Genomic DNA, 13,036 nt, shown 5'->3' on the forward strand with positions numbered 1-13,036 from the left:
CGCACTTTGACGGTGGGGGATGAGAGAGGAGTGTTAGCCATCACTTCTGTTGGCTTACATTTTCCTGCTATTCGTTACTTTGCACTTTTCATTGCAAAATGCTTGCTGGCTAGGGAGAAGGTGGGTGCACTTAGTTCACCAGACCTTGCTGTTTTACGTCGTGCATTAGAGGGAGGCAACACTTATAGCTTGGGAGCTATTGTGGCTCGTCGCCTCCATCTTAATAAATCTCAGGGCAAAATACATGCTGGGATTTATTCTACTCATTTGGCGGCTCACTTCGAGGTTGAGATACGCCCTCATGATTACCCCCTGACCACAATCTACCTCGACCGTGCAGCCATGGATCACCACCATTTTACTGATGACAGATCTCCTAACATCCCTATTCTATATAACCTGGTTTTTAGTGTAAAGACTCATGGTATTATTCCGTTGCCTGCTCCTGCTTTGTTTGATCCTGTTGCCAGGGGCGGATATAGGATTATGCTCACAGACATCATCGCCTACCGGAATGCTCAGGCTGTTGTGGAGGCATCATAGGAGGAGCCTCAACAGTGGGATGAGTGGATGCCCGCTCCTCAGCCCCCCTACTACCCTCCAGGCTACTCATCGTCTACCAAGTTAGACCAAAGCCTAAGCTTGGGGGAGTACGTGTTCCCACCGACATTATATTCATGTCCACATACTTCATTTGTCGGTGTTCACACTTTTTCATTGTATCATCCATGCTTAGATTTATTTTCTTGCTTTCTTCTTGTGTGTTTGAAAAACTTTAGAAAAACCAAAATAAATAGTTGTAGCTAGTTTACTTTCTATGCATGCTTAGTAGTAATATTAAAAACAAAATCCAAAAAGATTTCCTTGTTCTTCTTTTGCTTGTTGGGAGCTTTCCCGTGTAAATAGTTTTCCTTGTTTTTACTTTTCCCTTTTATTTGTTCATTCTAGAAAACCAAAAACTCCAAAAATATTTCAGTGTGTTTCTCTGAACTTCTTTTCTTTTTATTCGAGTCTTACCAAAGAGAAGACCATGATGAAAATGTTGAATGGCTCTCATATGAATAATTGTTGAACTAATAAGAGCACATTTTACCCTGTCTTCTCCTGTTGAATAAATGTCTTGCAGATTCCAGCTTAGTCCACAGCACTCTTGCACTATTATTATTTTCATATCATTCGATCGTGCAAGTGAAAGACAATAATGACGACATCCAATGAACTGGCCGTGGCAGGGAGAAACTGGTATGAACTCGATTTGTTCTGTTTTTGTAAATATGTTTAACCTAGTATCCATGATTCAGCCCATTATGATTAAACATGTTTGCAATGACAATTAGAGATTATAGCTTCTCATGCCATGCATAAGTAGCTGGGAGTTGATAATGATTTATCTTGGATATCAACATAGCGTTAAAATGATTGTGATGTAGTATGACGATATGGTATCCTCCTCTGAATGTTCGAGTGGCTTGACTTGGCACATGTTTATGCATGTAGTTGAATCAAAACCAACATAGCCTCTATGATATTTATGTTCATGGTGTTCATATCCTACTCATGCTAGTGTCCAATGTTACTTATGCATAATGCATGGTTATGATTGTTGTTGCTCTCTAGCTGGCCGCTTCTCAATCTTAATTGCTAGCCTTCGCCTATACTAAGTGGGAATTCTGCTTGTACATCAAAAACCTTGAACCCAAAGTTATTATAGATGAGTCCACCATACCTACCTATATACGGTATTATCCTGCTATACAAAGTAAATTTGCATGTGCCACCTCTAAAAACTTCTAAAAATTATCCTTTTTGTGTGCCTGGGTCGTTCGTGGAACGATAGGAGGTGGTCGGTATCTTCCATGCTAAGCGGGTTATTCTCAGGTCGAGTGTTTATTCACTCGCCATCGCACGAGAAAATGGGCGGTAATAGGGATGCCTAGTCCCAAACTGCGAACATGAAGAGGAGTTCATCTCTGAAATAATCAAACAAAAACTCCCAATGGAGTCAAAACCTTTACATTTCCGCTTGGGAACCGCCACTAGCGTGCTTAGCATGGAAGATGTTGATAACTGATGGTCGTGAAGTGAATAAGAAGGGTGCATGTCTCAAAATATCATTTATCTCTGTTTTAAAAATTGAGCTCTGGTACCTCTACAAATCACTGCTTCCCTCTGCGAAGGGACTATCTATTTACTTTTATGTTGTGTCACCACCTTCTAAAACAAGCCCCAGAAACTGAGTAGAGCACAACTGTCATGATTTATGCATTATGTGTAGCTAATGTTGGGTGCATCATGACTGGATCTTTTCTACCATGAATTACAATGTTTAGTCGCTGCTTGAACTTTGGAGGTGCTCTGCATTTATATTTTGCGGTCTCAGAAAGGGCAAGCGAGATACCACTATTGTCATATTATATCATGGTCGTTTTGACAACGTGTTGCTGTTTGAGATATTTTATTATTGCTCGCTAGCTGATTATGTCATTGATATGAGTCATTATAATCTTTAAATGTTATTATTTACATGGTTAGTTATAATGTTGGCTGAAAACCTGGGTGTTGTTTAAGCTTATTTATGCAAACAAGAGCAAAAGAGTTCGTAAAAGTTTTTCTTTCTCACTTTCAGTTTATCAACTGAATTGTTTGAGGACAAGCAAATGTTTAAGCTTGGGGGAGTTGATACGTCTCCAACGTATCGACTTTTTCTCACGCTGTTCCTTTTGTTTTGGACTCTAATTTGCATGATTTGAATGAAACTAACCCCGGACTGACGCTGTTTTCAGTAGAACTACCATGGTGTTGTTTCTGTGCAGAAATAAAAGTTCTCGGAATGGAACGAAACTTTGCGAGGATTTTTTTATATCAATAATAAGAATTTCTAGAGCCAAGACCTGCTGGAGAGGGGCACCTGGGTGGGCACAACCCACCAGGGCGCGCCCCCTCTCCTGGCGCGTCCAGGTGGGTTGTACCCACCTGGTGGCCCCGCAGACGACCCCCTGATACTATAAAATCACATATTTTTAGAAAAAATTCAGGGAGAAAGAATTATCACGATCCACGAGACGGAGCTGCCGCCAAGCCCTGTTCTTCCTCGGAAGGGCAGATCTGGAGTTCGTTTGGGGCTCCAAAGAGGGGGATCTTCGTTCTTCGTCATCACTAACCCATCTCCATCGCCAATTCCATGATGCTCCCCACCGGGAGTGAGTAATTCCTTTGTAGGCTCGCTGGTCGGTGAGGAGTTGGATGAGATTCACCATGTGGTCAAGTTAGTTTTGTTAGGGCCTGATCCCTAGTATCCACTATGTTCTTATGTTGATGTTGCTATAACTTTGCTATGCTTAATGCTTGTCACTTTGGGCCTGGGTGCCATGAACTCGGATCTGAACCGTTTATGAATTCATTATTATATCCATATTTTAGATCCGATCTTGCAAGTTATAGTCACATACTATGGTTATGATCCGACAACCCCGGAGTGACAACAACCGAGCCCACTCTCGGTGATGACCGTAGTTTGAGGAGTTCATGTATTCACTATGTGTTAATGCTTTGTTCCGGTTCTCTATTAAAAGGAGGCCTTAATATCCCTTAGTTTCCAATATGGACACCGCTGCCACGCGAGGGTAGGACAAAAGATTGTCATGAAAGTTCTTTTAATAAAGCACGTATGACTATTTACGGAATACATGCCTATATTATATCGATGAACTGGAGCTAGTGCCGTATCGCCCTAGGTTATAACTGCCACATGATGAATATCATCCAACAAGTCACCGATCCAATGCCTATGAATTTATCATATATTGTTCTTCCTAAGTTACTACTATTGCTACTGCTATCGTTACTGCTACAATATCACTTCTACCACTGTTACTGTTACCGTTACTATTGCTGCTATCATCAAAACTATCATACTACTGTGCTACTAATCACTTTGCTGCAAATAATCAATCCCCAGGTGTGGTTGAATTGGCTACTCAACTGCTAATACCTTGGAATATTCTTTGGCTCTCCTTATGTCGAATCTATAAATTTGGGTTAAATACTTACCCTCGAAAATTGTTGCGATCCCCTATACTTGTGGGTTATCAAGGCCATCTCTCCAAGTAACGACCCCAGGGCTCAACATAATAGAGGAACATGGCTAGCCCCTAGAACACACCATGATTCACCAAGCCGTGTGCCGGCTCTTCCTTTCCCTCTAGTTCATCCTCCGCTCTAATCCGTTGTACTTGGCGAAGCCATGCGGAAATAGTATCACCACCACCATCACCACACTGTCGTGCTGCCAGAACTCATCTACTACTTCGCCCCTCTTGCTGGATCGAGAAGGCGATGACATCACTGAGCTGAACGTGTGCTGAACGCGGAGGTATCGTGCGTTCGGTGCTTGATCGAAAACGGATCATGAAGTTGTACGACTACATCAACCACATTGATAAACACTTCCGCTTAGTGATCTACAAGGGTATGTAGATGTTTTCCCCTCTCGTAGCTATGCATCTCCATGGATAGATCTTGCGTGTGCGTAGAATTTTTTTGTTTTCCATGCAACGTTCCCCAACACCCATGGCTAGGGTTTGGTTGTCGCCGGAAAGGAAGCACGCGGAGGGGGGAGGGGGCAGACGCAGACGGCAGTGAAAGTGGATTAGACCGCCCCCACACGCGTGGATTAAAAAAATGATGGCCTCCCGAGCTTCCACTGGCTGACATGTAGGCCCGGTGTCGGTGGCCGTTATTAATATGCCGCATTCGGTCGTTGGTCGGCCGCCATGTGGGACCGCGCCAGACACCGAGAGAGCGCGCGGAGCGTCCGCTTCATGTCCGCGCCGACGCATTTCAGGCCAAATTTAAGCCTAAAATGGGTCGGCGCGGACATAAAGCGGACGTGTTTTGGGTTTAGGTCCGTGCGTTGGGCCGATGTTTTGGTTCGCGGCCATTCAAACGGATGTGGACGGACGAAATGGGTTGCCCGGTTGAAGTTGCAAGTAACTCATTTTAAGCTGTCCTAAAAACAAATTAAAAAATATCAAAGCTTTTTTTTGAACGTTCCAAATTCATTGATCAGAAGAGGAGTAACAAGAACACCTCCAAAGGAGGAAAGCACCGCAAAAGGGCTAGTGCAGAAAGAAAAGAAAGAAAACAGAAACCCGACGGCACCAACACAAACCCAAGATCCACCAGCAACCGTGCACACCATCGGAATCCATCGTCGAGGCCTCCAAGATGACGCCTCCAAGAAGGAAGTGGTATCGAGAACACCGCCGTCATCCGATCTAGCTCCGCCAGATCTTAGGTTTTCACCCGGAGACCTCAACCATTAGGCAGGAAGAGCAATGAGCTCCACGGCGGCACCTCCAAGGAAGAAGACGACATCCATAGATGCCGTTACCGTCGGCACCGACGAAGTCGATGCAGGATTTTCATCCGGAGCTAAGCCTTCCGCAAATCATCCAGGATCCGAGACCAAACCAGCACCACCGGGCAGAACAAGGCCAAGCACACACTACCAGACACGGGATAGTCGCCGCCGCACGCAGAACCTAGGCGAGCACACGTCAACCTGGCCGGTCCGCACCGCCGCTCGCAGGACCTGGGTGAACCCAATCGACTCCGGCCGTCCTCCAGCTCCGTGCGCAGACCTGGGCGAGACTTCGCACCGCAGCGCACCAAGAGGGACTGAAGTAGAACCATCGCTGACCGGCCCGCACCGCAGCGCGCCGAACAGAGCAAAAACCAGGCCAAAACTTAACGTGCTCGCACCGCCGCGCGCAAGGACCGGACCTCCGTGTTGGATCTGGTCTGCCCGAGCTTCCTCTAGCACCAACAGGCTGGACGGCGCCCCTGCTCCAGGAGCTGGACGTGCACACGCTTGCAAGGAGGAAACCACCAGCATCCACCGGCACCACCGCTCCCGCCTCTCCGATCCAGGCGCCACCGGCCATCGAGATTTGGGCGCAGGACCGCCCAAAATCAGATCGGGTTTGGAGCCCCTCACCGCCGTGTCGCCCAAACTCCTCGCGCACCGGCGCCGCCACCCAACAGATCCGTGCAGGGGGCGCCAACCGCGCTTATCCCGTGCCCCGCGCAATGCCGAACCGCGCCGGGAGCAGCGCCAGGGCGCCACGCAGACGCATCGCCCCCGACGAGCCGCCCTCCTCGCGCCGTCGCGCCCATCGCCCCCCACCTTCCCTCGTCCATCCGCAAGCACCAGCGCGCTCACCGCAGCGCCAAATCCGTTGCGCCGGTCAGCGTCAGCTCGCAGCGCAGCCCCCACGCCTCTCCTTGGCCAGGCAGCCCCGCGCAACCATGGCCTCACGAGAGGGAAGTGCCCCGCCGCCGCGGACGCCGCGTGGGCTTTGCCCGGCGGCACCTGCCGACGGCGGCGAGGGGGGAGGGGGTAGGGGAGGGGTGGCGGCCCGGCGGCTAGGGTTTCGCCCGGGTCGCCTGCGGGGGGCGACACAGGCGTCGATAAAAAAAAGTCAATAAAAAATATCAAAGCTTGAAAGAGCAAATCAAAGAAGAAGCATCACCGTCCATATGAGCACCACGGCTAAAACCGTAACATATCTTCTAGTTGGAGCGGAGGCACCGAGATTCCCTCCGTCAGTGGCCACCACAGCGGCAGACGAAGAAGGCTTTGTCCAATTGCCTGGCGAGTGGGGAAAGAAAGGCGTGGTCCCTATCCTGTCAACCTGACGTGTTCTTGATTCCTCACTGTTTATTCTAATGCGAGCAGCGGTGTAGCTCTAGCTAGTCAGATTCCAGCAATAATTTGGCTATGGCTCGCTTGTGGTTGCTGATTCTGCATCAAGCCATGACGAGCACATAAAGTATCCATTTTCCACAGCCACTCGCCGTTCTGCTGAATTGTTCAGGCCACCATGAGGCGAAATAGTATCTTGCTTGTGTGCTTTAGTCTACGCCCCTATGATGGTCTCAAGGAAATATTGCCCGTCCATGGTTGTTGATTTCATACACCATTGTTCCCGGGAAAAGGAAAGAACCAGCTCTGCGATTCCAAGTATTTCTTTCTTTATCCTCGCCTCGGTCTCTGAATTCATGAGATTTCTAAGCAAGTATCCTTGTTTCTGAAATTGATTCGAAATGTCCGATGACTTTTCAGGATACCGCAGGTACCAGCTTCGCTTTCGATCCAAGATATAAAAGAAAATTCAGCGAAAGCAGGAACTTTGAAGCTACCCTGGCGGAAGAATCGACTGAAAGGTTGGTCTACTCCATTTCCCCAAAGTGATTACGTCTGCTTTATGCTCTTCTCCTTTGTTAATTTGGATCCAAGTCCTGCTCCCATGATTGGAGATCACCATACATACATGGATCACACCGATAACGTTGGCTCGCAATTGATTCTTTCAGCGGCAGGGTGAAGGAAGGATCCACTGCCGGGGAAAGATGCGGCCTTACTTCGATCCTGAGTATGAGAACTTCAATCAGCGCATCAACCCTCCTCGGTTGGTCCCTAATTAAGCTTCAGAATTTGATCGATTTCGTTCATCATCCGGTTTATATGCCATCACTTGCTGGAAATTCTGCTAATATCTGCTCTTAACCCGGTAAAAACTTTGCAGGGTCTGCATCGACAACAACACATGCCGCGACTGCACCCTAGTGAAGGTAAGAACCATCTGAATTCATCCTGTTCAGAGGCAAGAAACAGTCGGGAATCGTTTCAAACTCCAAATTTGTGTACGCAATTTTATGTGCCGTATGATCAGTTAATGAGCTTCTCTGCCTTGTGATGGTTTTAGGTGGACAGTATGAACAAGAATGGCATTCTGCTGGAGGTGGTGCAGGTCCTGAGCGATCTTGACCTCACCATCATGAAAGCGTACATCACCTCGGATGGCGGATGGTTCATGGACGGTAAGACGCCCTGTGCTATGCAATAGTATTCATTTCCATAGAGCATCATTACTCCAACTTAAAATGTTACACAGCCTTGCCATTTGAGCTGTATATTGCGACTAAACGATGCAGTGTTCCATGTGCTGGATAAGCAAGGGCAGAAGGTGACCGATGACAAGACCATTCAGCACATCGAGAAGGTTTGCAAATTCCAATCACCATCCGTTTAAACTCTTAAAATTTTGAGACATTCGATTGATTTCGGAATCTGTTAATTAGTTTTCCATGAAGAAGCTGCGATTATTACTCTGAAACTGAGTGGGAGCTGAATAGCTGAATTATTATTGTTTGTTGACAGGCCTTAGGTCCGGGCAGCAACATACCGGGCGCGACGAAGGGCAGCAATTCGCCTGGGAGATCAGTCGGGATGCACTCGATCGGCGACCACACCGCCATCGAGCTCAAGGGCCCCGACAGAACCGGCCTTCTCTCCGAGATCTTTGCCGTCCTGGCGGAGCTCCAGTGCAACGTGATGGCTGCCGAGGTGTGGACGCACAGGACGAGGGTGGCCTGTGTGGTGTACGTCAACGACGTGTCCTCGGGGCAGGCCATCGAGGACGCGTGCCGTCTGGCCGGGATCGAGGAGCGGCTGCGGCACGTGCTCCGCGGGCACGGCGGCGGAGACGATGACGACGGCGACGGCCGGGGAGCGCACACCAACTTCTCCGCCGGCTCCACCCACGTGGACCGCCGGCTGCACCAGCTGATGCACGCGGACATGGACCTGGGCGGCGACGGTACGCCGCAGGGCCGTCCCGCGGACGACGACGGCACGGCGGTGACCGTGGAGCACTGCGAGGAGAAGGATTACTCGGTGGTGAACGTGAGGTGCAGGGACCGGCCCAAGCTGCTGTTCGACATCGTCTGCACGCTGACGGACATGCAGTACGTCGTCTTCCACGCCGCTGTCACGTCCGAAGGCATCTACGGCGTCCAGGAGCTGTACATTCGTCGCAAGGACGGGCGCACGCTGCTGAAGGACGAGGCAGAGAAGGTGACCAAGTGCCTCGAAGCGGCGATCTCCAGAAGAGTGTCCGAGGTGGGTGGTGCAGCAACAGAATTCGGTTCAGTTCTCTGGTCGACGGCGTGCTGTTTCTGACTAACGCCGGCGCGGGGTACATTGCAGGGATTCACGCTTGAGCTCTGCGGGAGGGACAGGGTGGGGCTGCTGTCGGACGTGACGAGGGTGCTCCGGGAGCACGGCCTGACGGTGACGAGGGCCGACGTGACGACGGTGGGGGAGCAGGCCGTGAACGTCTTCTACGTGCGTGACGCGTCGGGGCAGCCGGTGGACATGAAGGCCATCGAGGGCCTTCGGGGACAGGTCGGCCAGACCGTCATGCTCAACGTCAAGAAGGTGCCCGCTGACAAGGCGCCGGAGCGGACTGGTGGCAGCATGGCCAAGACCAGCTTCTTCTCCTTCGGCGGCCTCTTCGCCAAACTCGGAGCATAATCTCCGTCGTGCAAATTGTTGTAAAATGGCCCCAACTAGAGTAGTCAGTATGGAAGCTCTTGGTGTACCTTTTTCCAACAACTTTCCCCATTTTCCTCGATTTTTTCGAGCACCCGATGATCTTTCGAAGAGAAAGATAAAGGAATCTTTGTCCAAGAGGGAGAAAAGAGGTGCGATGATGATGCCTATATTTTTCTCAACCTCGCGTATTTTTGTTGATCAAATCGGGGCTTCAAGCTGTACCTACATAGTACACCATGAGTTGTTTCCAGCTCACGAAGAAAATATACCGGAACCTGACATCAATTTCTTCTAAATTCTGGTGGGCTGCAACGCGTGGTGAACGCAAGGTACATTGGATTTCATGGCAGAAAATGTGTGCTTCGAAGAGGGATGGAGGAATGGGTTTCCGTGATCCGGAGGCCTTCAATCAAGCGTTGCTAGCAAAGCAAGCATGAAGAATCCTTCAGCAACCTAACTCCCTGTGTGCCCGTGTGCTCAAGGCACGTTACTTCAGCGCAGACTCGATAACGACAGCTACAGCACCGGCGTCGGCCTCGTACACTTTTAGAAGCATTCTTTGGGGAAGGGACCTGCTTCGGGAGGGCCTCGTTTGGCGGATTCGTAATGGATGCGATGTGTTAGACTGTATTTACATGTGTATATTGTAACGTTGTATACCACCTCATTATATATATATGTGATAGGCCACCCCTAGAGGGTTGTGCCGGTTCCCCCCAAAGCCTATTGTCTTACATGGTATCACGCTAGGTTACGTCCGCTTCCGCCTAAAAACCCTAAACCGCCGCCGCCGCCGCCGCCGCCCGACTGCTATGACGTCCGCCGCTGCGTCCGGCTCCACCGCCACCGGTTTTCTGCCGGCCTCCCTCGCGGCACTTCTCTCGGGGCCGCTGGATGCCGCCTCCCTTCAGGCGCCAATCGGGACACGGAGCGTCGGCTCCTTCTTCGCGCTCCCGCCGGCTGCTACTTCGCCCGGGCAGGCGCTTGTGGCCCACACCGCCGCCGCCCCGTCAACCACGGCTGTCGCGCCCTCGGCCACTGCGCCGCTGGTGGCGGAGGACGTCGCGCTGGCAGGCTTCGCGGCGTCAACCGCGGCCATCGCGCCCTCTGTCACCGCGCCGGCTGCCCCTCCGACTGTCTCCACGGTGTTCTCACCTCAGCCAGTCTCCTCGATGGGATCGCAGCCGCCGCCGCCGTTTCACTTCGGCCATCTCATCACCATCAAGTTGTCGTCGGACAATTACATCTTCTGGCGCGCGCAGGTTCTTCCGCTTCTTGGGAGTCACTACCTGCTTGGCTATGTCGACGGCTCTCTCCCTTGCCCTCCTGCGCTGGTTGACAGCGTGCATGGTCCGGTCTATAATCCGGCTCACCGTGTCTGGACAGGGCAGGATCAGGCGAACCTCTCCTCCATCCAGGGGTCGCTCTCTCCGGCCGTTGCTGGGCTTGTTGTCTTCGCCAAGACGTCCCACGAGGCATGGACTATTCTTGAGTGCTCGTTTGCGGCACAGTCGCAGGCTCGTGTATCTGGGCTCCGTCGCCAACTTGGGGAGTGTCAGAAGCTTGACTCCACCGCCACTGAGTTCTACAACAAAGTCAAGAGTCTCGCCGACACGCTGGCCTCCATTGGACAGCCCCTCACCGACTCCGAGTTCAACTCGTTTATCGTCAATGGTCTTGATGAGGAGTATGACGCCCTAGTCGAGATCATCAATGAGAGGGGCAACTCCACGCCCATGCCAGCACACGAGGTCTTTTCACGCCTCCTGCTTACTGAGCAACGAGTCGAGACGCGCCGATCCAGGGGCAACGGCGCCCTCTCGGCAAACGCCGCCACCAAGGGTGGTCGCTCCTCTGCTTCATCCAGGGCTCCTTCGGGGCAGTCACCACCACCCGCCTCGGCCCCTCCTCCTACTGCGACGCTACCAGGGGCTGGCGGTCCACGTGTGTGCCAGCTTTGTGGTCGCGATGGGCACTGGGCCTCGAAGTGTCACAAGCGCTTCCAGCGGGGTTTTCTTGGTCTTGGCAATGACGGGAAGGATACATGCAACTTTTCTCGTCAGGTCGCCATGGCTGATCGTCCGCCGCCGCAGAAGCCACAGGGACACACTCAGTCCTACTCCATTGATCCCCACTGGTACATGGACTCTGGGGCGACAGAGCACCTGACCAGTGAGATGGGGAAGCTTCACACTCGTGAACCCTACCATGGCTCCGACAAGATCCACACCGCCAATGGAGCAGGTATGCACATCTCTCATATTGGTCAAGCATCACTTCTCACTAGACATGCCAATAGGAGTCTTCAACTTCGCAATGTTCTTCGAGTTCCATCTGTGACACGTAATCTTCTTTCAGTTCCTAAACTCACTCGTGATAATAATGTGCTTTGTGAATTTCATCCTTTTGATCTTTTTATTAAGGATCGGGGCACGAGGGACATTCTTCTTAGTGGGCGGCTCTGCCAAGGTCTCTATCGTCTGGAGCATCCTGGCGTCGCTCGCGTCTTCAGTGGAGTTCGGGTATCTCCGTCATAGTGGCATGCTCGTCTTGGTCACCCGGCCACACCTATTGTCCGGCATGTTTTGCGTCGTCATGAGCTTCCTAGTGTGTCTAGTAATAAAGATGTAGCAGTGTGTGATGCTTGTCAGCAGGGGAAGAGTCATCAACTTCCTTTTTCGGAGTCCAGTCGTGAGGTGAAACATCCTTTAGAACTTGTGTTTTCAGATGTATGGGGTCCTGCTCAGACTTCTGTTAGTGGTCATAATTATTATATCAGTTTTGTTGATGCTTACAGCCGCTTTACCTGGCTTTATCTTATCAAACGTAAATCTGATGTGTTTGACATTTTTGTTCAGTTCCAAAAACATGTTGAACGCCTTCTCAAGCACAAAATTGTTCATGTTCAGTCGGACTGGGGTGGCGAGTATCGCAACCTCAACTCCTTCTTTCAGTCGCTTGGGATCACTCACCGTTTAGCATGTCCACATACACATTAGCAGAATGGTTCAGTAGAACGTAAGCATCGTCACATTGTTGAAGCTGGTCTGACTCTTTTGGCCCATGCATCTGTTCCGTTTCGTTTTTGGAGTGATGCTTTCACCACTGCATGTTTTCTCATCAATCGTACTCCCACTCGTGTTTTGAATATGAAGACTCCCATTGAAGTTCTCCTTAATGAACAACCGGACTACACCTTTCTCAAGGTGTTTGGGTGTGCTTGCTGGCCCCATCTCCGTCCATATAACAAGCGTAAGCTCGAGTTTCGTTCCAAGAAGTGTGTTTTTCTTGGTTATAGCTCTCTTCATAAAGGATACAAATGTCTTCATGTTCCCACTAATCGTGTCTACATCTCTCGGGATGTTGTGTTTGATGAGCATGTTTTTCCCTTTGCCAAACTCCCTGTGTCCACTACCGAGCCACCTGTCATGCATTCATCCTCTGTTGCTTCTGACCAATTTGATGATGTTGCATATTCTCCTCTATTGTTGCCTAACCATGGTGCAGGCACTGGTCGTGGGGCTCGTTTGGAGATTCTGGAAGTGCCATCTTCCTCTTCGTCGCCATCGCCTTCATCCTCGGCACCTTCTGTTGTGCATGAGGAGCACATGGCGCCCCTGCACGGCCTCGGTTTCC

The 13,036-nt window shown here is 50.6% G+C and overlaps 1 protein-coding gene across 1 annotated transcript; it reads left to right on the forward strand.

Annotated features, from left to right (window-relative positions):
- The first annotated feature begins 6,566 nt into the window (after positions 1-6,566).
- Positions 6,567-9,579, forward strand: LOC123137574 (ACT domain-containing protein ACR3). Its single transcript, XM_044557392.1, has 8 exons — positions 6,567-7,024; positions 7,127-7,227; positions 7,378-7,472; positions 7,590-7,635; positions 7,770-7,884; positions 7,999-8,066; positions 8,225-8,965; positions 9,053-9,579. Exons 3-8 carry the CDS (start codon positions 7,414-7,416, stop codon positions 9,377-9,379), a joined length of 1,356 nt encoding a protein of 451 aa, XP_044413327.1. The 5' UTR covers positions 6,567-7,024; positions 7,127-7,227; positions 7,378-7,413; the 3' UTR covers positions 9,380-9,579.
- The last annotated feature ends 3,457 nt before the right edge of the window (positions 9,580-13,036 follow it).

Source organism: Triticum aestivum, chromosome 6B (assembly GCF_018294505.1).
Source record: "Triticum aestivum cultivar Chinese Spring chromosome 6B, IWGSC CS RefSeq v2.1, whole genome shotgun sequence".
NCBI lineage: Eukaryota > Viridiplantae > Streptophyta > Magnoliopsida > Poales > Poaceae > Triticum > Triticum aestivum.

What these genes read in the sequence shown, in the direction of transcription:
- LOC123137574 (XM_044557392.1), top strand. Translation starts at nt 7,414, where the DNA reads ATGCGGCCTTACTTCGATCCTGAGTATGAGAACTTCAATCAGCGCATC. An exon ending in CAGCGCATCAACCCTCCTCG is followed by an intron (nt 7,473 to 7,589) that starts GTTGGTCCCTAA and finishes AAAACTTTGCAG; the next exon opens with GGTCTGCATCGACAACAACA. An exon ending in TGGCGGATGGTTCATGGACG is followed by an intron (nt 7,885 to 7,998) that starts GTAAGACGCCCT and finishes TAAACGATGCAG; the next exon opens with TGTTCCATGTGCTGGATAAG.